At 35.7% G+C, this 21,737-nt stretch overlaps 1 protein-coding gene across 3 annotated transcripts in view; it reads left to right on the forward strand.

Annotated features, from left to right (window-relative positions):
* Positions 1-8,551: 8,551 nt before the first annotated feature.
* The window catches only part of LOC106073819 (mesenchyme-specific cell surface glycoprotein-like), a 43,631-nt gene continuing 30,445 nt past the window's right edge, over positions 8,552-21,737 (forward strand). Inside the window, exons 1-9 of one of the 3 annotated variants that reach the window (XR_008778916.1) lie at positions 8,552-8,912; positions 10,012-10,038; positions 11,768-11,894; positions 13,168-13,265; positions 14,794-14,920; positions 16,009-16,106; positions 17,584-17,687; positions 17,907-18,036; positions 19,291-19,399. Coding sequence is in view for 2 of the 3 variants with exons in the window: in XM_056035614.1 (XP_055891589.1) it covers positions 8,832-8,912; positions 10,012-10,038; positions 11,768-11,894; positions 13,168-13,265; positions 14,794-14,920; positions 16,009-16,106; positions 17,584-17,687; positions 17,907-18,036; positions 19,291-19,399 (901 nt within the window). In the remaining variant the exon portion in view is untranslated. Of the gene's footprint in view, positions 8,913-9,393; positions 9,513-10,011; positions 10,039-11,767; positions 11,895-13,167; positions 13,266-14,793; positions 14,921-16,008; positions 16,107-17,583; positions 17,688-17,906; positions 18,037-19,290; positions 19,400-21,737 lie in introns of those variants that run through there. The other 2 variants (XM_056035614.1, XM_056035615.1) reach the window with 2 other exon arrangements.

Raw genomic sequence — 21,737 nt, forward strand, 5'->3', positions numbered from 1 at the left:
TGGCCTGGGGCGATTTGCGTCGGCTGACTACACACACCACTACCCCCATTTGTGTATAACAATATTTATATCATGTTATTTATATACATAAATATACAGTGCTTTTTTTTGTTTAAAAAAAAAAGGTTCCGGTACTCAGTAGTTGATTGCCTAAAACTACTAAATATTAATAATGTATGTTGAAATACAAGATAAGTAGTAGTTTTTTTTAAAAAGGTGCCGGTATGCCGTACCAACACAAAAAAAAAGCCCAGTATAAATAAATATATATATGTCCATACCTTTTTGTTTGTCATAAATGCTGTTTTCTTCTTTACAGTTTGTTTACGCTTGCAAAGCAACCCACAAAACAAGTCTGAGTTTACTGGAATAAGTCCAGAGAGATCTTTTGCTGATTTCATCTTTGCTCATGTCATTTTGCACCTTGTTGTCATAAATTTTATTGGTTGAAATTATCAGGTAATATTTCAACATAAAAAAAAAATAATAATGTTTATTGAGTACTTGAGTGCTGATGCACATTGACTATATGACATCCTTCAATATTCTGCTGGGTAAATTGCTAATATATACATATAGATAGATGCCGTTCTTTATTATGTTGTGTGATAAATGGAATGAGGGAATGCAGAGTATGCATAAAAGCAATAAGATATGCACACAGACAGGGGTACTGCTACTAATTGTGACCAATAACAATATGACTACTAAGAAGAAACAATATGACCTTAAACCTCTTCTGCATTTCATTGTGATAATGTGAAACAATTATCTTGCTAAATCTGGCATAAGTGCTATAATGTTGTTTTATGCCTGAAATATATATAAATATTAAATGAAGCTCAGTGGGACTTTCGACTATTGAGGATAAGACAGAATATGAAAGAGCTGCACTCACTATATACTATATAATATATATATACTGTATATAGCTTTAACTGTATGAGCTATGCTGATAGTCATGACATTATTATCTTCTATGTGAGCTATGCCAGAAGAAACAAAATGTTGCTTTAGATAAAATAAGAATTCAAGTGAAGCCTCTTAACTAATTGGTATCTTCTCATTTTAGTTCTTGGTGTCATGTGGATCAAATCGACTTACTAGTCCTATCATGATAAAAGAATACAAGTTTGTATGGTGCACAAATATTACTAAGTTTGTGTTTCTCAGGTTTTTACAGCAAAGGCAGTACAGATGAAATAGTTGAACTTAACTAGAAATTTTATGGTCTGAGAAGAGTTGTGAATGATCAACAGTTTGAAGTATTAAAGGTCTTCCTTAAAAATTTTACATGTTAACATGTACACAGTTTGACCTACAAGTCAAGAAAAAACTTTTAACCTTGTAGCTATTATTGAGACCAAATGCAGTTCCCCCCCCCCCCCCCCTTGCTATTATTGTGCCCAAAAAAAGTCTACCACAATGTGACTTGCATAGTTCTTGTTTTCCAGTGTACTACATAGTGTTGGCTTGGATTTTTTGTAAGCAATAATATCTATATAATAGATTATTTCAGTAAAAAAAAAAAAACAATGTTTTTCTGACTTTAACTGCATTTCTTTTCTATGACTTTCAAAGTTGTGTTTTTTGTTTGTTTTTTTCCCCTTAGCTATGTTGCAAATTTTTGCAATGGCCTTTAAATTTTTAGACCCATTATTGCAAATAATTTACTAAATACATCTGATAATGAGGATGATCACTAGGATTTAGCACTAGATCTAGACTTAGATAATGAAGTAAATCATTGGATCTAGACCTAATTTCAATAAATCTACAACTTCTTTGACTCATATTTTGACCAAATGGAAACTATTGATGAAATATATTTAATATAGTTGGGTATGTACAAAATCTTGGTGGGAACAGTAGTTTTTTGTTTTTTTTTTGGCTTTTCATATCTGATGGCATGATAGTATAAATGGTAACTGAGACAAATAGATATGCAGAACCATAGCAGAAAATTAAGGCTCTCAATGACACTCAGTGGAAGCCACAACACTTCTAGCCATTGTATATATATATCAACTAAATGTTTTGTGTAGGCCTACTAAGTTCCTACTAATAAACTATACTGCCTTTGGAGAAATGCTCTAGTGTACCAGCAATAACTGATGTGATGGGGAAGGGGGGCATTGGCTCTGATTTTGTCTTTGTATGCGTTTTTTTTTAAAATAATTTTAATTGTGAAACAATTTTTAACATAGCATTATAAAAGTCATCTATTTCTCTCTCTCTTTTATTTTTTTAGAGCACTTTTTGTTATATTAAATGTTTTTAGTGTTTTAAAAAAGATATTTTGTAACATCAATGTATTTGTGATTTGAAGTTACCCCATTTAGCTTGGTATTTTGGGCAATACTGCAGTGGTATGGTCCTAGTTGCTATTGGGTTAATTTCTGTTTGTAGACTTTGAAAATGTGTACTGCTTTTTGAAATCATGAAAAAATGTTAAAAGATATTCTGTTTTCATTTGTTTGTTTTTTTTCCATTTGTGTATCTAAATAGATTATTTAGAGATCTATAACAACATTCTTAGATTTGATACCTGAATACATTTCCTGAGAGTAGATATAGAAGAAAAGTTATTTATTACTTTGCTAATATTGATTACTTTAAACTATTTTAATTTTTGTTTGTTTTATTTCTCCATAGATTCAAAGCTACAGTTGTCAAAGAAAATAGAGTACAAGATGAAAGTTTGTGCATGAGCTGTTTTATGTTAATTATTTTAATTTAATAATATTAAATGTTATATACTTGTCAACACTGTTCCTTAGAGTTTTCATTCTTTTTTACTGTTTTAATCTTAGTCTATTCACTTATTTAAAAATAAAATTTGCTGACATGTTTGTGGACAGCTGCAAACATAACATGCCCAAAATATTTTCCTGCTAATTCATAAGTGGCAATTAACATTCATACAGAACTTAGTGGTCATTATATTGATTATTAAAGATCGTATGAAGTTTTTAAATCATTGAACCTTAATGCACAGTATCTGGATATGACAAATTATGAATATTCATTCATAGACTTGGTGGAGAAAATTTAATGTTTAAAGTTTCAGCCAGCTAGTCTTATCCCATAAATTCATAAAGGATCTGTCTCCAATTGACACCCCCGCCTCCCCATATGTGGCTTTTATAAATTAAGCAATAATACATACCATAATTTATGACTGTCCTCAATTATAACACATTCAGATTAAAATTATAAACTCTGTTCAATAATCAGATGCAACTGCACAGATGTTAAACTTGAATGAGCTCTTACTGTTTTAAAACAAATAAAGGTTTGATTTAACAATTTATTTTTTAATGTTAGAAATAAAATGTTGAGAAGAAAGAATACAGAATAAAAATGTATAGAAATCAATTATTAAACAAAAAAAAGGAATCATTTCATTACCTAACATGGTCACTCTGAATTCTAGCCATTGGAGTGTGTAATGAATCTCATGTCTACCGCTCTGGGAATGGTAGATTATGAATATAGAAATATTGTTCCAAGAATTTAGGCAATGAATAACGCAATTTAAAAAAAAAAATACTATGTTAAGTAATACGCCCACGGGAGGTATTATATATTAAAAACAAAATGTTTCAACTCATGTTAAGTCATTGACGTAGATGGCAAGGACCAACTTCTGAATGTTACCCGCCATGAACACGTTTCAATGTTATTCCATTTGATTTGAAACCTTGTAAGCACGTAACGGTTTGGACACTTCTATTAAATGATTTATACATTAATTAAAAAATATATAGATTTACTTCATTACATTAAATGTGCAACACAGGTTTGGCTATTCTGGCCTAGTTTAGTTTAAGATGTCTGATTTAGTCAAATTGCAATTTATTTCCACTTGGGTGTCACCTCCTGATGGGTGTGACCCGTTCGGTCCGCACCCGCTTGTGACAACACTGTAAAAAAAAAAAGCTATCTTTTGATGTAAAAAAAAGGGGGGGGTGGAATTTACATCGAAAGAATTTCGAACCCAATTTGCGCAACAAAAGACTCCAGGCCGTTTCTCTTGATCTAGAGATTATGAAACACGTTTTAGCAAGAAAAATAGCTGTGTCAGGAAAAGAGCACATTTAGATTTCCTATTATCTAAATTATCCAGCTGAATTATACTTGACTGGTCAAGAGAGGCGTAGCTAGGAGGGCGAGAATTTGAAAATCCCCCCGGGCTTCCACTTGAGGGGAGCCCCCAAATGAGTATTTTTTTACATTAAATATTACTCAAAATGCAGGGGCCCACAAAGAGGTCAAGCCCCGGGCCCCCAAATGATGGCAAATTCCTAGCTACGCCACCGCTTGTCAAGTAGTCTTTTTGACCCTTACACCAATTAATACATTCTGTTAATGTCCTCAATTTCTCTTTCTAATAAAAATAATATTTAAAATACCGGTACTAGGTCAAACTGAGTTATTATCATTATCAATTATTCACACACAAGATTAAACTCGTCTCTATTCATTCTAGAACTAATGCGCAAAATAAAATCTTTAAACTAATTTAATGGGAAGAGCTGCACATTTGAAAGCATCTCTCAATACTATGAAATTTATTTCCCTTTTTATATAATTATCTTTTGTTAGAGACAATACATAATTGTGCCAAATACATAATTGTGCTAAATAAACAAGTGTGCTAAATAAATAATTGTGCTAAGTTACAACTTGATCCGAGAATGGAAGTGGGAGAAATAGAAAAAAAAAAGTTCCCCTTTCAGACCTTGCGATCTGTGGACAAAGGTTAACGAGCAGGGTGTCATATGGCCAGCACAACCGCCTTTACTTTCCCCATCTAAAAAAAGTCAGGTACCTTAAAAAAAAAATCCGAAATTCAAAATCCAAATCCTCACTACCGTTATGTCTAAGTGTCCACCGAACTTACTCCCACTTCCAATACAACAGACACACACTCACAGCCATCCCCCCCCCCCCATGTATTCCGAAATGACGTCTGACCTGACATAAAGTCGGAGTGATCACAAGTCTCATCTCCGGGTCATACAAAAATACACACATGAACGTAGTCACAGCGCTTTGTGTGTGTGTGTGTGTACCGGTAAGACAAAATGCAAATTGTACGATAAGATATATGACATCCTTTTGAAAAGAAGGGTAAGGGTTATATAACTCTAACATATAGCCATATATTTAAATACTAGGCCAGTTCCTTCACTTATCCATTAAACTGTTGAACCGCTGAGGCACCACACAAGATCCTGTCTTTTGCCTTGGATAGAATCTCATTCAATGACAGGCCTGTCCTTCTTCTTTTCCTGGTACTGTTCCCTGTAGGAAGGTCTTTGCGAGCTTTTAGGATCTTGTTTTATGTCATAAGTGTGCGTTTTTTTTAAACAGTGGTTAGCAGGTCATAGTGGGGGCTTTTGACATACTTTGCTCCTTGGGCTCTTGCCTCTTTTCTTTTTCGTCTCTTTTTTTTTGGGGGGGGGGGGGGCTATGCCTCTTTTGCGTCTTGCATCTTTTATTTATTTAATTTTTTTTTATATCTTTATCAACACACATAGTAAAAAAATTAATTAGACATGCCTATTAAAAGATATTAAATTTTAGAATTATACCTTTAATTAAATTACAATTTTAACATAATAATAACAATAGTAATAAATTTGTCTTTTCTGTCTCCTTTGATTAGTAGGGCTCTTGTACTTTTCTTTTTTACAAAGCTTATATCAACTCTATCTATTTGGTACACATTTCGAAAACGTTATTTCTCCCACTTCCCATTCTCGGATCAAGTTAAAACTTTGTAGGCCTACAATTATTCCTTGTTCCCAATAAAACATGAATCTATATTAAAAAACAAACAAACAATTATTTAATTATAAATTGTAATAATTTATTAATATTGTTGAAGAGTGAAAAAGGTTAAAAAGCCTACACTATTGAGATATATGGCTGTAAATGTGGAGTTCTTCACCTTAATTCGCTTTTTCAAAAGTATTTTGTTTTATATTGCTTGTTCTGTTGACTTCACTCTTTTGCGTATGTAGAGTAATCAAATCCTCCAGTATCTATATATATAATTCTCTTTATGGCTCAACAGTTTGGACACCAAGAAGTAAAGGAAAGATCACTCTTTTATTTCTGCAAGTCGGACTGGAGTTATCCCATGAAAAAAAAGAAGGGGGGGGGGGAGAACAAATAATCTTAAGTTATAAAATGGTTAAATTTAACACACACACACACAAGAAAAACAAAACAAGTTTTATGGTTTCACAGCAAGTACCCAAACTTTTTTTTTCAGAAATTGTTCATAGTTCATGGACTCATTTTGGTTGTCCTATTTTGTCGTTGGAGACACGTGAAAATTCTCATACATCCCACACGTTCTTACATCCCACATGATCTTACATCTCACACGTTCTTACATCCCACACGTTCTTACATCCCACATGATCTTACATCTCACACGTTCATACATCTCACGTTCTTACATCCCACACGTTCTTATATCCCACACGTTCTTACATCCCACACGTTCTTACATCCCTCACGTTCTTACATCCCTCATTTTCTTACATCCCACACGTTCTTACATCCCTCATGTTCTTACATCCCTCATGTTCTTACATCCCTCATGTTCTTACATCCCTCATGTTCTTACATCCCACACGTTCTTACATCCCAGACGTTCTTACATCCCTCATGTTCTTACATCCCAGACGTTCTTACATCTCACACGTTCTTACATCCCACACGTTCTTACACCCCACACGTTCTTACACCCCACACGTTCTTACATCCCACACGAAATGCTTGAGATTGGTATTTTTAAGGTGACTGTCTAAAGTTACTATTAAAGCCCAACATTTCTGCAACACGTAATGCAAAACGTGTGTGTTGTCATTCTTCAGTCATTAACATACTGTGGGTGAGGCTTCTGTTTTGCACCTTTAAGAATTTGTCCAGTACAAACATGACTATCAACCACGGAGCCCCAGGCCACCACAATTTCTATCCCAATTTCTATCCCTTGTTAGCGATACCAAACAAAATAATTAATTACCATTAGTAAATTAACTAATTGGTTAATTTTTTTAAATGGATTCTTTTGTTGTTAGATACAAGAAATAATTGTGCAAAATTTCAGCTTGATCCGAGATTGGTTTTAGAAGAAATGACGTGTACAAACTTTTTACCAGACAGACAGTGAGTTGATATAAGCTTTGTAACATCTTTAGGGCAACATGTTTTTTTCATCTGAGTGTCGACACGATTTTTTTTCCGACTTAGAACTTCCGCTCTCTGTTAACCTTGACCCCTGTTGTTTATCTTTTGTTTATATATATTTAGACGTTTCTTCAAAAGAAGAATTGCATTGTCGCATTGTCCTCATTTCCTGTTGCTGCGAGTTTTTGATTGGTTAACGAGGAGCAGAAAAACAAAACAGTGAACAGATGAATGGCTTCATTGGATGACCTAGAATTATTTCCTTACTTATATATTAATTACTAGAAGTTACTAGTTATTCTGATGGACTTCATAAAAAACGCCAAAAATTCTGGGAATTCTTAAAAATTGAAGTGTTTAGGAGACAAAAAAAGTATCGTTCAGATAGTCTTCCCTTCCCACCTCTATGTAACCGAATTGTTCTCCTAAAGAGATGCACTATTGAAGGGATGTTATGGAGATTATTATATATTTTTACATATTCTAGCAGTACACACAGGCTACGCCTGTTGATTTGTTCCCAGGCTTTATATTGATAATTATGGATGGAACACTGCAGTTAATTCCTTTTTTTTTTAATTGCAATAAGCGGGCCACATTTTAACGATCAAATTAACATACTTTTTAGCCCGTGAATTAGTGTATCTGTTGTAATGAAAGCTTAGGCCCGCTCTCTATTTCCTTTTCTGTCTGTCGTTATCTCTTTTCGCTCTCTGGAACCCCCATTTAGTTTTCTTTTTCTCCGACATAGACTTTTGACTTTGGAAACACCCACTCCCTTATGCCCAGTCTCCTTGACATAACACTATAGATGTGACATACGAATTCAACTTGATTTCAGTATAAGTTTAGAAGATCACATTTTGGGATCCAATGCCCTTAGTCCCTGGAGTCCTTCCAAGTGTCAAGTAAGAGAAGGAAGGCTATGATATAAATGAAGGGATCGGCTTCTTTCACAGATAGGATAGAACCCTTTCTAGGGTCAACGTCATCAGCGCCTACAGTTGACTCACTTTATACAAACACACACACACATAGGTTCGCCAGTTGGTTACATATATATATATATATATATAATCACCCCAAGCCCCCCCCCCCCGAAAAAAATCCTGGCTACGCCCATGATAGTGAGGCTATAGTCTACTGAAGTTAGCCTCGAGAGACCTAAACTTTCTAGTAGCAAGCCCTATCTTTGACATGCTAATTAAGTATTACAGGCCTGTTGAGCATGAAATAATTTATCTCCCCCCTGACGTAATTACCTTTCAACTTGGGACGCACACACGAACACACAGATAACGGGAAAAGAAACAAAAAAAAAAAAGTAAGCCTTATTAATGGCGTGAGCAGCATTGTCTATCATCGTTTTGCTGTCAGTCAGTAGCTTTACAAAGACAGTCGCAGGAGACTTTGTTTCTTGAATTTAACAGGGGAAACAACTGAACTTTAAAAACTAACATAAGATTTTTGTTTCGCGAAATTAAAAAAAAAATTTTCATGTGCTTAGTGGGAAATAGAAAAGTTTGAAATTCGACAATTTCTCATATAAAAAATTGTAGCGCTGACCGTTATCTTTGAGTTTTTGTTGTTTCCAACCCTCGAATTGAGTCCAAAACGTCATGTACACGCTCACAATATGTTTCATTTTCTTAGCATGTGTTCTATTTGATGTACATTCATTCCACGAGTCCGAAGGCAAGGTAAGATGTTTCCATATAGAGTCTTGATTAAAACGAGTTTCTAGTTATTAACTTACTTTTTTTTCTTACGGTCTAGACTAGAGTCTAAGAGAGTCAGACTTGATTTAGACTAGGCCTCATAACAAAAACAAATTAAAAAAAAAAGTTTAACAGGTTTTAAGCTTCGCAAGTCAAAAGACTATGAGTCTAGATCTAGTTCTTTCCACAACCATAACATAATATAGGCCTAAAATACTTACTTGTATTTTAAATTGACTTCTAATCGGAACTAGATCTCGATCCCCCCTCCCCCGCAACAAAAAAGACTCTAGGCCTTTAAATAAATAAGAAGATAAGAAGAAAAAATGAAATAATAATAAAGGGAACGTAATAAAATATCTTATATAAAATTATCTTATGTAATACAGACGTTACTTAAAAAAAGAAGATGATCATGTCCTACGCGTCATGCATGTAGTCATGCATGTTAACCGATTACTTTAAATCTGCCAAGTCACTGGTTTTCCTGGCTGGCTCCGGCAACCCATTCCACGTTCTAATAGCGCTAGGGAAGAAGGAATCAAAAATAGACTTGTAAGATTTTTTAAAGAAACAAATTTCGTAAGTAATAACCAATACGTTGTTTTTTCTTGAAATTGTTATAACAAAGTAGCAGTTAATAGGTTATGTTTTGACATTATTATTAAATGGACCTATGTAATAACATAGATATAATAACAGTGCATGAATGCAACTGTAGGCCTATATCGTTGAGCAGGCAAAGCAGCGGCTTTTATAGGTTATATGTTAATTATGTTTCCATATATACAATTAGGTTTTGAACACAGCCCACCTATCGTATGTCCCGGGAGGGGGTCGGTTTTTTTTTGGTATGCGCTCCTGTCCGTCGCCATCTCCTGAAATGGTTTTAGCTTCATTCCTGGAGGCACGTCCAACATATCAATGGTGTTGATGGATACACGACAAACAGGTTCAACGCACCATCGAGCTTCAATGTAGTAGGGACATTTTAATTTGCGAGATACACATTTTACCTCTGTTATATTTTATTAGGATTAGAAAAACATAATGATGAATGTTTTTTTTTTGTTTCCTCTAGGTAGATAAATCCAAATTGCAACTTGTGGTAAGTATTTGTTTTACATATTTCGGATGTTCCTTCAGAGTTAAAGATAATTACTTCCTAGTCCAAACCTCCCGCAGGACGACGGGGGATGGAAGCGGGCAGGGTTTGAACCCGGGACTATCAATAAATCTGAACGACAGTCCAGCGCACAAACCGCACGACCAGGCAGCCATCCATTACAACCAAAACTTCAATCAAAACTTCAGTGCAAGATTTAGGCTATGTATAGGTATAGTTTAGGGGCCCAAAGACCACAAATAGCCCGAGTTAGTTTGTTATGACTAATAATGATTTTATGTCAAGATGTAAGCATACTATTTTACAAGACTTACTAGCTATATAGATTTACTTCTTAATTAGATATCTGTTTAACCATCTAGGTAACCGAAAACAATATTTAAAATGATTGAAGATTGAATGAGGTATAAATATATGTAATAGTTTGAGACAAAATCTTTTGCTTTAATGGGTTTTTGGCGATGAATTCCCTTTCCTAAGTTACAGTAATTTCTTTTCAACAAAACTACATTCTGTGGGACTGAGTAGGCCTAACTGTTGCAGACGTGGGACAAAGAAAATGATGGTTAAATATCTAAGGGACGCAACTGCTGTCGGCGACAAGGAGATAATGAATGTATATAGAAGCAGAGTAAATGACTAACATCATGCAAAGGGCTATTAAGTTGAACGGTGACGCGTTGTAACAGGGAACCAGTGGTGCAAGTGATGTGGTACAAGTCAAGGGGCCTGTAATAAATTAACTGAACCTCAATTTACTGGTTCTTGTAGTGATTTAACTGAACCCCATTGTACTGGTTCTTGTAATGATTTAACTGAACCCCATTTTACTGGTTCTTGTAAGGATATAACTGAACCCCAGCCCGACTGGTTCTTGTAATAATTTAACTGAACCCCATTTTACTGGTTCTTGTAATGATTTAAATAATAATAATAAAAAAAAAGAATTTGGAAATAAAAAAAAATCGGTGCAATTATCTTCATGAATTTAAAAATCGTATTGTATAATCTTTTTCTTCTCTCACTTAGAAGTACTGCATAGTTTTATCCTACGGCAAGTGTCTACCTTCCCGGTTTCACAATTTTCAATCATTGAAAGAAGATTTATATTTCAAAATATCAGACTTGTGGCGGATGAAGATTGTTTTAATTCTTTTTTTTTTTTTAATAACCAACTTTTATCGGAAAAGTGGTGGTGGTTTAATGTATTAAGGCATAGTATTCTTTATTATTAAAATAACTTTAAAAATTTTATTACAAGTTTTGAGAATACACTAATATTATTTTATACCTACACTTTCCAATTCAAGCACTACAACTAATCTTAACTCTTTCTCTCCGTAATTATTTTCCTCATTCCGATAGTAATATACATTTTGCTCATTTGTATTTCACTATCCTGTTCTGATTAAACGTTTATAACTTTTTGTTTGTTATTAGAAAATGTTATATTTGGTATCAAATTATAGGAGAATGCATGCTCTTTTTACACAACAGTTTGTAAATTAAAAAATCAATTTAGTTTAATGGGGTTAAATCAACGATGACATCGTCGATTAGGAGAGAAAGAGTTAATGTTGAATAGCGAAAGAGAATATCACGAAGCTGTAAGAAAACGAAAGTATACAAATTGGGAGGGGGCCATTTTATTTTAAATGGCAAGCTGCCAGCTTTTTTCTACACCATTTAGCATCATTGGGTTTTTTTTTAGTTGGAGCATTTGTCAACCGTCTACCTCCCATATGACGTGACCACCAGCGAGCCGCTCTACAAGCTCAAGTCTGCAAGTGTTGAGCAGATGGCGATACACGAAGAAGACAAGACTATGTATGTCGTCGGTGAGTTGGACACGTAACTAATCTTAATTACAAAAAGTACCCAACTAACCGATCACACACTCCAGGCGTTAAAAACAAAAGAGTTTAGTCAAATTATTGAATATATAATTTATCCCCATTCTTAATTTTTTAACTAAGGAAGTTAATAATGTGTTATGCTATAGGCGGCCGCTCCGGGTCAGTCGTATTCAAACTATGCATTATCACCTTTATAACTCAAACTGTTTTCTACCCTTGTTTAGAACATATCTTAAACACAAAAAAGATTGGTCCGAAATAAGATTTTCGACGCTAGTCTGTGAGTAACAGGGATTTCAAACAAGTATTACGCTCTTGTAAGACCTTATATTAGAGATTTTCCATCTATGACGTAAAAAACTATAAATAGCAAGCTTTCTGTATCCGGTGTACAGATTGAAGGACGTGACGATATGCCACTTCCAACTGTCAGTGTAGATCTCATAATATCTTTACTATATGGAATTGTTCAAAAACATTTTTTTTTTTGCAATGACTTAGCTTGACCATTTTCATTGAAATGCAATAGAAAAAAGTTTGTTTAAAGCAAAAATAAAGCTTTGGGGATTAATGGGTTTAAAAAAAGTGTGTATCATAAATTGTATGCACCTTTTAGCACTGCAAAATTTGTATGCACCTTTTAGCACTGCAGAATTTGTATGCACCTTTTAGCACTGCAGAATTTGTATGCACCTTTTAGCACTGCAGAATTTGTGTGCACCTTATAGCACTGCAGAATTTGTATGCACCTTTTAGCACTGCAGAATTTGTATGCACCTTATAGCACTGCAGAATTTGTAAGCACCTTTTAGCACTGCAGAATTTGTACGCACCTTTTTAGCACTACAGAATTTGTATGCACCTTTTAGCACTGCAGAATCAAATTTTCTAAGCACTTCCGTTTGTAGCTCATTGTTTTTACTGAGCTGGCAACTTTGAAATTCAGTCTCGCGTTCTCGACACTATTTAGTTGATCGTGAAAACCTCCAATAGCTACCTGTAGGACAAAGGCGATGGTAGAATCATATTCTTATAACCTTTTTGTTTTGGGTTGAAAATTACAAAGGAAATATTCCAGTTATTTTGTTTTTAAAGCTTGATAGTAGGCTACATGTATTAATGTAAAGTGAGAAGTGACGTTAAATTTCAGGCAAAAGTTAATGTTGAATATTAAACTCAACAAGATATTTGCTTTGAGAAAAAAAATATGATCAATAAATAAATAAACTAAGAGCTATTAAACGTTTATTTTTAGGAAAAGGTCTTTTTCATGTGGTCAACATCAGTGATCCTACTAATCTTGTCTATATTACAACAGTACCAGTACTGGACAGTGATCTCACAGACGTGGAGGTAAGAGCTAATGATAAGGGTTTAAAATGGGATTGAAGAACTACCATCTCTAGGTTTAGTCCAAAACTGCATCGCAAACTCCTTTGTTATGTGTATTGATTTTGTTATGTATGTTGATATCAACATCCCGTTGAGCACGACTTTATTGGCCCATATTGTGGAGCACATCCACATTGGCCCTTATTGTGGTGCACATCTTTCTTGGCCCTCATTATGGTACACATCCCTCTTGACCCTCATTGTGGAGCAAAACTCCTTGGTCCTCATTTTGGAGCACTTCCTCCTTGGTCAATATTGTGGAGCACATCATTCTTAGCTCACAGTGTGAAGCACATTCTCCATGGCCCACATTGTAAAGCACATCCTCCTTGGCCCACATTCCTGAAGCACATCTTTCTTGGCTACCTCAAATATCAGGATATCAGATGATACCAAAAGGAAATATTTAACTATTGATAGCATGATAACAATGTTTAACCAGATTGATTCTATGGTATAACAGTAAATATAAAACATTTTAGCGTCTTATTTTGGGATTCTCGGGTCAGATACTTACATTAGGACTCAATGTGAACACCGATGTCCGGAATGTACCTATATGCGCCTATTAACAATGAGCATACATCAACTTATACTTTGCCTGTTAGAAATATTTAAAGAAATATACTATTTTTTGCAATCGTCTAATTAGCATTCGACATAATGACGTGAGGTAATGGCATAATATTTGATGTGAAACAAATTTCGGACACTTAAGTTGTTCAATTAACAAGCGCCTGCTTTTGTTGGCCATTTTGTTTTATTTACATCTCCTCACGTTGAAAGGACTATCATGGCCAGGGCCTTGCAGTTTATTTCAAGATAGCTGATGACTTTTATTGCTAGAAGTAGGCCTATTTGTTCAATCAAGTCTACTTTCAGATTGAAAATCTCAGAAATAACTCTTTAATTTCTATTTGTTTAGTTATACCGTCAATTGAAACCACACAGCATTATAGTAAAATGTTACTTAACTAATTCCCTGCTTCAACAACGATAATGGAAAATGTAAAAATTGGATCTTCTTTCATGTTTTTTTGTTAGCAACATTTGTTTTAACCAACAGGTCTATGACCTCGTTTTGAATCTGCGGGGCGAGGTATATTTCAAGGCTGGATCATAATTGGAAATCTAATTATTCATAGCTAAATAACTAAAATGTTTACTTTTTTACAAATGTTTGATGTATGGTAGACCTATTCATTGCGATGGCCGCCAAATGAAAGGTTCTTGCATGATACTAATATAGTTTACATGAATTCGGTGTTATTTATATTAATATATATTATTCGATTTTTTTTACATTTATGGGCCAGGTTTCATTGAACCCCTTCACGTCATAGTGGTTATGTCCCTTGTTCAATCCATTTTTAAATGAAGTCAATTTATACCTATTGTTTTAGATTTTAGAATGATAGGATCTAAAACTGATTAAAAGAACATTAGGAATATAATCTAAATATAAAACAAAAAATTCCATTTTTTCCAGGTCTGTGGAAACTACATCTTTATTACGTCCGACAACATGAAGGATAAAGCTAATGGTCAACTCCTTATTTACAGCAGATATACAACTACTCCTGGTTTCTCTTTACGACAGATAAACGCTATCACTGGTAAACTGGTGCTTCTTCCATGTCTTTACTTTGCGACAGTTAAACCCTTATCAACGACTACCCGCTTCTTTCCCGTATCATCTTAGAAAGATGTGCAGTGTAGTATTAGAGGCTCGGTCGGGGCGACATTTTAGTTGGATAACTTGTGGCCCATCAAAATATTACTAAGTCACCCTGAAAGAGTCTGAAAGGGACCACAGAAAACGGCTTGAATGTTCCGCCCTCGATCAGGACTTGAACTAGCAAGAGGACATACAAGATTTTGAAATTCTGCCGATGTTGATTTGGAAGCAGTTTTAATGACCTCAGGCCTATGGGAAGCTATACAACAGTCAAGTGGTGGTCAAAATTCTTTTTTTTTCGACATTAATTGAAAACAAAAATAGGAAAAAAATTCCTTTTTTTTTTAAAAAAAAGCTTAGTATGAATGAGTCATGTAATTAAATTTGTAATAAACCTCAGACGACAATGAATAAAGGGGACTCAGCTTATACACCTATTCAGTCAAGTACTATTTGTTTTCCTTGAAAAGGGGACTAATTCAGCTTATACCACCACTTCAGTCAAGTACTATTTCTTTCCTTTGTTTGAGATACCAAACAAAATAATTTATTACCGATAGTTAATTAACTGATTGGTTTAATTTTTAAAATTGATTCTTTAGTTGTAAGGTAAAAGAAATAATTGAGCAAAATTTCAGCTCAGATTGGGTGTTGGGGAAAAAACGTGTACAAACTTTTGGCCAGACAGACAGAGCTGATATAAGCTTTGTGAAATAGAGCTTCGGTTCATCTTAGCATGAATCTTCGAGTGTAGGAAATGTATTGGCTATCATGCAAATAGAACTGCCGAGGACGAGGCAACAAAACAAAGGAACTCAAAGCTAATTCAAGAAAGGTGAACCAGGTCCATTATAGGCCTAGTTTTAATCAAAGCTCATCTCCCAAATGTGACTGACGTCATACCGTACTGATTGGTGTGCTTGTTAAGCAGTTAGTAAACTTTTCCCCCAACCATTTCATTAGACTTCTTCTTCTGATCATTGCAACTCTCATATCACTTATCTCTTTCTTATATTTCCCGGCTAGTTGGCGCCCAACCTGACATGCTGCAGTTAACCAAGGATTGCCAAACGGCTGTAATTGCAGTTGAAGGCGAGCCTGTTGAGACCGGTGAGGATTTTACTGTAAGTATACGCTGCAATATAGATATAGTGGTTTAACTGGTTTTATTCTTTATTCTAGCTCGTCCTGTGAACTGTATTCATTGGATATTTTGTTTTCAAATAGCATCTGTTATGTAATAATTTATTTACTTTATTGTGTATTACCCCCTAGTGCATCCATGCTTTTTTTTCAGGTTGTTGGAGGACATGTTGATGTTGTTTTTTTTTAATTGTAATAAATAGTAACAAATTCATGAGTAGACTTAATGAAAGAGTATGATAGAGGGACTTTAGAGAAAAATAATAATTCGTGTTTTTTTTACCTTCCCCTACTCTCTTGTAACGAATCGTAACAAAACTCAATACCCCTTTACACCCTCTAGAGTAACAATAACTAGAAAATTCGAATTCAACAAAAGAATGAATTATTTATTAATTATCATTTTGGAAGATTTATGGAAATATTTTAGAGAGTTAAATCAGACTTTAGGTTAATAAAACTTTCTACCAAGTGCAAATGCAGGCTGAAATAGTAGTAATGAACACAATTTTTATCTTAGAAAAAAACAACAACAAACAAACAACTCTTCAGATCTTCCCTATCCCTTCTATCAAATCGTAACAATTTGTTTCTCATCTCCCCCCTCCCCCTTAATCATTTTGTAATATCCAAATGTTCCTCAATAGAAATAAATTACAACTTGCCAAGTTAAATATATCATCATCACCATTTTCATCATCATCATCATCTTTCCTTTGCGTTGCTCATGGAACATAGAGCCTCAGTAAAAACATACCACTCTAAACGGTCTCTTGCTAGTTTTTTAATGGCTTCCCAGCTCTTTCCTGTCCTCTCGGCTTCATCTTTTTTGGTCTTCCACTACGTTTTGTGCCCTTGGGGGTCCACACTAGGGCCTGTCTAGCTCTGTTGTTGGTAAGGGTGTAACCAATCCAGCTCCACTTTCTCTCTAAGATCTGCACCTCTATATTTCTCTGTCTACCCATGTCCCACAGTTTGGTGTTTTCTATTTTGTCGTACCACATATATATATATATATATATATATAAGTCTAGTTGTTTATTTACTTTGATTGGGTGAATTTCATTTGTGATAATGGGTCCATCAGTCTCGTGTGAGTCATGTCCTTATACAATATAGTAAGACTTCCAAGGATTGAAGCAGAAACAAATCTTGGAGTATAAATTCACGAATTCAAAGCATAATAAAGAAACGCAATAAATCTAATTTGTTTGTAAAATGTTTTACTTATTTCGGATGTTCCATCAGAGTTGAAGATAATTACTTCCTAGTCCAAACCTCCCGCAGGACGGCGGGGGATGGGAGCGGGCAGGGTTTGAACCCGGGACCATCGATAAGTCCGAACGACAGTCCAGCGTGCAAACCGCACGACCAGGCAGCCATCATCAGATTAACCCTCCTATTCCCCTATACATGTAATCTATGGCATCATTTATCTACAATGTGAATGTTTTACAGGATTATCCTGGTGCCATTGCAATTGTCAGGTTTGAGGGAGGCAGACCAGCCGACTCGATACCACCAGAGGTTAAAATTTTGGACTTCAAAAAATTTGAGACAAGGTAACTTCACACAATGAAACAGCTAAAATTTCGCATGTGAATGCGATTTATCCTTGCTTACCTGTAATTGAATAATTAATAGTAGTGTATTGTTATTTGTAGCGCACAATAGTAATACACATTTCCTAATACGGATAATAAATATTATTATTATTATTGTTATTATTAAAGTAAAATATGGCGATGTTAATAAAGTCTTGTGTCTTGTGTTTTTCCAAGTTACGACGACTTACTGGCCCGAAATGTGAAAATGTCGTACAGCAGGACAAGAAAAGGATTCAGCGATGAGTTCGAACCAGAATACATAACTATAGATGAGGAAAGCAGAAAAGCTTATGTGGTCTTGCAGGTAGGCTTGAATAGAAAAATGACCAGACGTGAAGGGGTCAACCCCAATGTCATGGTAGGCCTGCTAGAAGTGCAATAACATATAAACCTCAATGAAATGACTAATGTGAGAGATGGTGTGGTGTTTTGAAGGTAAGGAAGACTGGGACTTAAAGGTGCGGGTTAAGACAAAGCAACAAAGTTGTTACATAAGACGTCAATATAAATGTGAAATAGCGACCAGTTTAATAAAGTTCTATACATATATGTGGGGTGGGGAGTTTTCTTATATACTGATCCTTAATCTTGTTTCACGAGCAGGGTGTCATGTAGCAAGCACAACGACCAACCGCTTTTACTTTCCCCAACTAAAGTCAGGTACCCATTAGAGTTTGGTGGACCCGGGGTGTCCTAAAATCCCGAAGATTTGAACCGGAGACCCCAGGATCGAAAGCGCTTAACCACTCAGCCACAGCGATCCCTTAAAATGAAGGAGAACAATGAGTTAATATTTGCATATTAGTGCTTATAATAGAGCGCTTATAATAGAGTGCTTATGATAGAGTGCTTATAATAGAGTCCTTATAATTGAGTGCTTATAATTGAGTGCTTATAATTGAGTGCTTATAATAGAGTTCTTATAATAGAGTTCTTATTCAAGTTGTATACTCAATATTACTCAAGTGGAAGAGTTGGTTTTTTTTGTGCACAAAGATTAATGAATATCTACTAGGGCTTTAGACAGCTACTAGTAGACCTCATGTCTTTAATATTTGATTTGGTTACTGTCTCTTAAAGCCGGGTGAACTGGGAAGTCTCTAAAAAAATATTCAACTAGCTAACGAACGAATTCTGGACTTAATGCTATTTTAAGAATTATTTTGTCATTTCCTTGTGTTCCCCAGACACAAACGAACGATAAGAAAGCATCGTATACTGACATTCACCTGTCCTTTAGTCCGTTCGACCATCGGGGCACCACACATGATCCGTCCTCCATTCTCGATGTTGTTCTTCCGTCGCTTATCCTGTCTCTCCTTCTCCCTGGTACTGTTCCCCGCAGGAATTTCTTTGGTCGTACAGTCTTAGCTTACCTGTGGTCAGAATGTCATCATGGGGCCCAGTCACCATTGTCACCCTGTTTCGGATTTCCATGTCTTTAATGCGGCCCGTGTATGTGATACCTAGTATCATTCTTTAATAGAAGAATGTTACAGAAGATGTTATAGATATTTGTGCACATTTAAAAAAAAACTTTAATACATTATCTTCTCAGGAGAACAACGCAGTGGTTGAGGTGGATTTGAACACATACGAGATTACGCAAATCTACGGCCTAGGCTACAAGCAGTGGGGACACCTGGACGCTAGTAAATCCGATGGAGGTGAGTTAAAGAGACTTATCTCTCCTCTTGTAAACTCCTTTTAAAAATTGCCTTTTTTTTTTGCCTTATCAATAAGATCTCTTAACGGAGCCAACCTGGACCTGTTTACTAAAGATCGAGTATGTTCTTTAAGAAACAAGCAAAAAAAAAAAAAAGCTTTTCAAAGGAGAATAACTCCACATTTAGAGCCACATATCTCAACACTGTAAGAATTATTCCTCCTTCTCGATATCAAACAAAATTATTTAATTACTACTATTTTATCAACTAATTTGTGTGTGTGTGTGTGTGTTGTCTTCGCCAATAAAAAACTGCAAAGTTTCAACTTGAACCTAGAATGGGAAGTGAGAGAAATAACGTGTTCAAAATTTGTATCTGACAGAGTGAGTTGATATTAGCTTGGTAAAAGGTTCCCTTTCAGAACTTGTGATCTATGGAGCCAATGGTGTGAAGGTCTTTTTCTGTGTCCCACTGTTAACGAGGATGTCTATTGCCCAGCACAATGACCAACCATCTTACATGTCTGGATTCAGGGGCGCCATAAAAAACCCGAAAATCATGATACCAGGCTTCACCGGGATTTGAACTCGAGACAAGTGCTTTACCACTCAGCCACCAAGCCTCCAACGTGTGTTCTTGGCCTTACTGTAAAAAAAATTCAAGTGCCAATAACTTTTGTTCAGTATGTGAGTATGGGACAGACCGATCGTGTGGGATGCGCTTCGGACTGACGTCCTTAGTTTGAACCCTGCCCTCTATAATCCTCGGCCGTTCTGCAGGAGGCTTGTGTTTGGACTGATATACCAATACTCGGATGGAGCGGCCTTTAGCTGGCAACACAAAACGAAACAGTTATTCCCTTGTGGTATATACAATGAAGCCTTTTCCTTTGAGCACTTGAAAAAACATTCCTTTGGCTTTGTGCAGAGGCGGACTGGGTATCAAAATCGGCCCGGGCATTACCATATAAACCGGCCCACAAATGGCTTGTCATATATTTTCGGTGTGTGTGTGGGGGGGGGGTTAAACCCCCTCCGCAATTTATATATATATGTAATTAATCTTCATTACATTCTTATCTTTCATTCTTTTAAATGTTTTTTCTACTCTAGAATACTCTCTTCCTATAATTAGTGAAAGGTAGTACACACCGCCAAGGGACAGCTACAGCTAGGAAATCTGGGGTAGTGGTGTCAGCTTTAAAAAAATGCATATTCTGAGTTATCTACAGTGCAATTAGCCTGCTACTCTTCCATTAAAAAAAACAAAAACTAAATCTTCTATTCACTGGTGTCCAGCGACTGGTAGAAAATGGTAGACTGCTTTAGTTTTTGTATTGGAAAAAAAAGGGGGGGGGGGGGGGAAACCACAAAACCACTTTTGGCTACGCTCATGAAATTTGGTGACTCTTGTTTGCTTAATTTGGCTGCACTGGGGCAGTAAGTAAAGTTTCCCTTTCAGACAATGAGATCTGAGGCAAGTGATGGTTTGAATTCCTCCCCTCTCGCCCATGTGTTTTATCATAGGTGTAAGCCTAATTCTATTCAAAATATATAAAGTTTGATAACGCATCGAAAACTGGATGTATGCTTTCGTAGGCTTACATAATGTATTCTATTTATAGATCTACATGTATGTAGTCTGAAAACTATAAACATTACAATAGCAGCCTTAATGAGTTTCAAACTTTTTGGTATTACTTATAGATTACAGACGTTTCTTCAAAAAAATAAAATAATTAAGTAATACGCATTTCACGTGTCAATCTAGTCATGCATGTTGATCTGTGACTTAAAATATGCTAAGTCATTGGTTTTCCTGCCTGACAACCCATTCCTTTAAAGTGGTATCACCACAAATACAAAACTAGGGGTCTATCGAGCCGTCATCCTCCTCTACATTGCTCTATGCCTCAGAAACATGGATAGTGTACAGTTAACATGCAAAGAAACTGAATCACTTCCACGTGACATGTCTGTGAAAAATACTGAATGTCAAATGGCAAGACAAAATGCCAGATACTGAAGTCCTTCAAAGAGCGGGTCTGCAAAGCATCCACACACCCTGATGCAGTCCCAGCTGCGATCGGCAGGACACGTATGCAGAATGGAAGACCACCGCATCCCTAAACGACTTGTATGGCCAACTAAGCGAAGGAAAGCGCTCTTAAGGTCGTCAAAGAAAACGCTTCAGAGACACCCTCAAAGCTTCTCTGAAGGCGTTCAGCATAGACCCATCCACCTGGGAGACAGAGGCACATGACAGAGCATCATGACGTCGCGCTGTGAAAACTGGCGCACAGGTTGCTGAGGAAAAGAGAACAAAGCTGCCAGAAGAA

This window comes from Biomphalaria glabrata, chromosome 7 (genome assembly GCF_947242115.1).
Source record: "Biomphalaria glabrata chromosome 7, xgBioGlab47.1, whole genome shotgun sequence".
NCBI classification, from domain to species: Eukaryota; Metazoa; Mollusca; class Gastropoda; family Planorbidae; genus Biomphalaria; species Biomphalaria glabrata.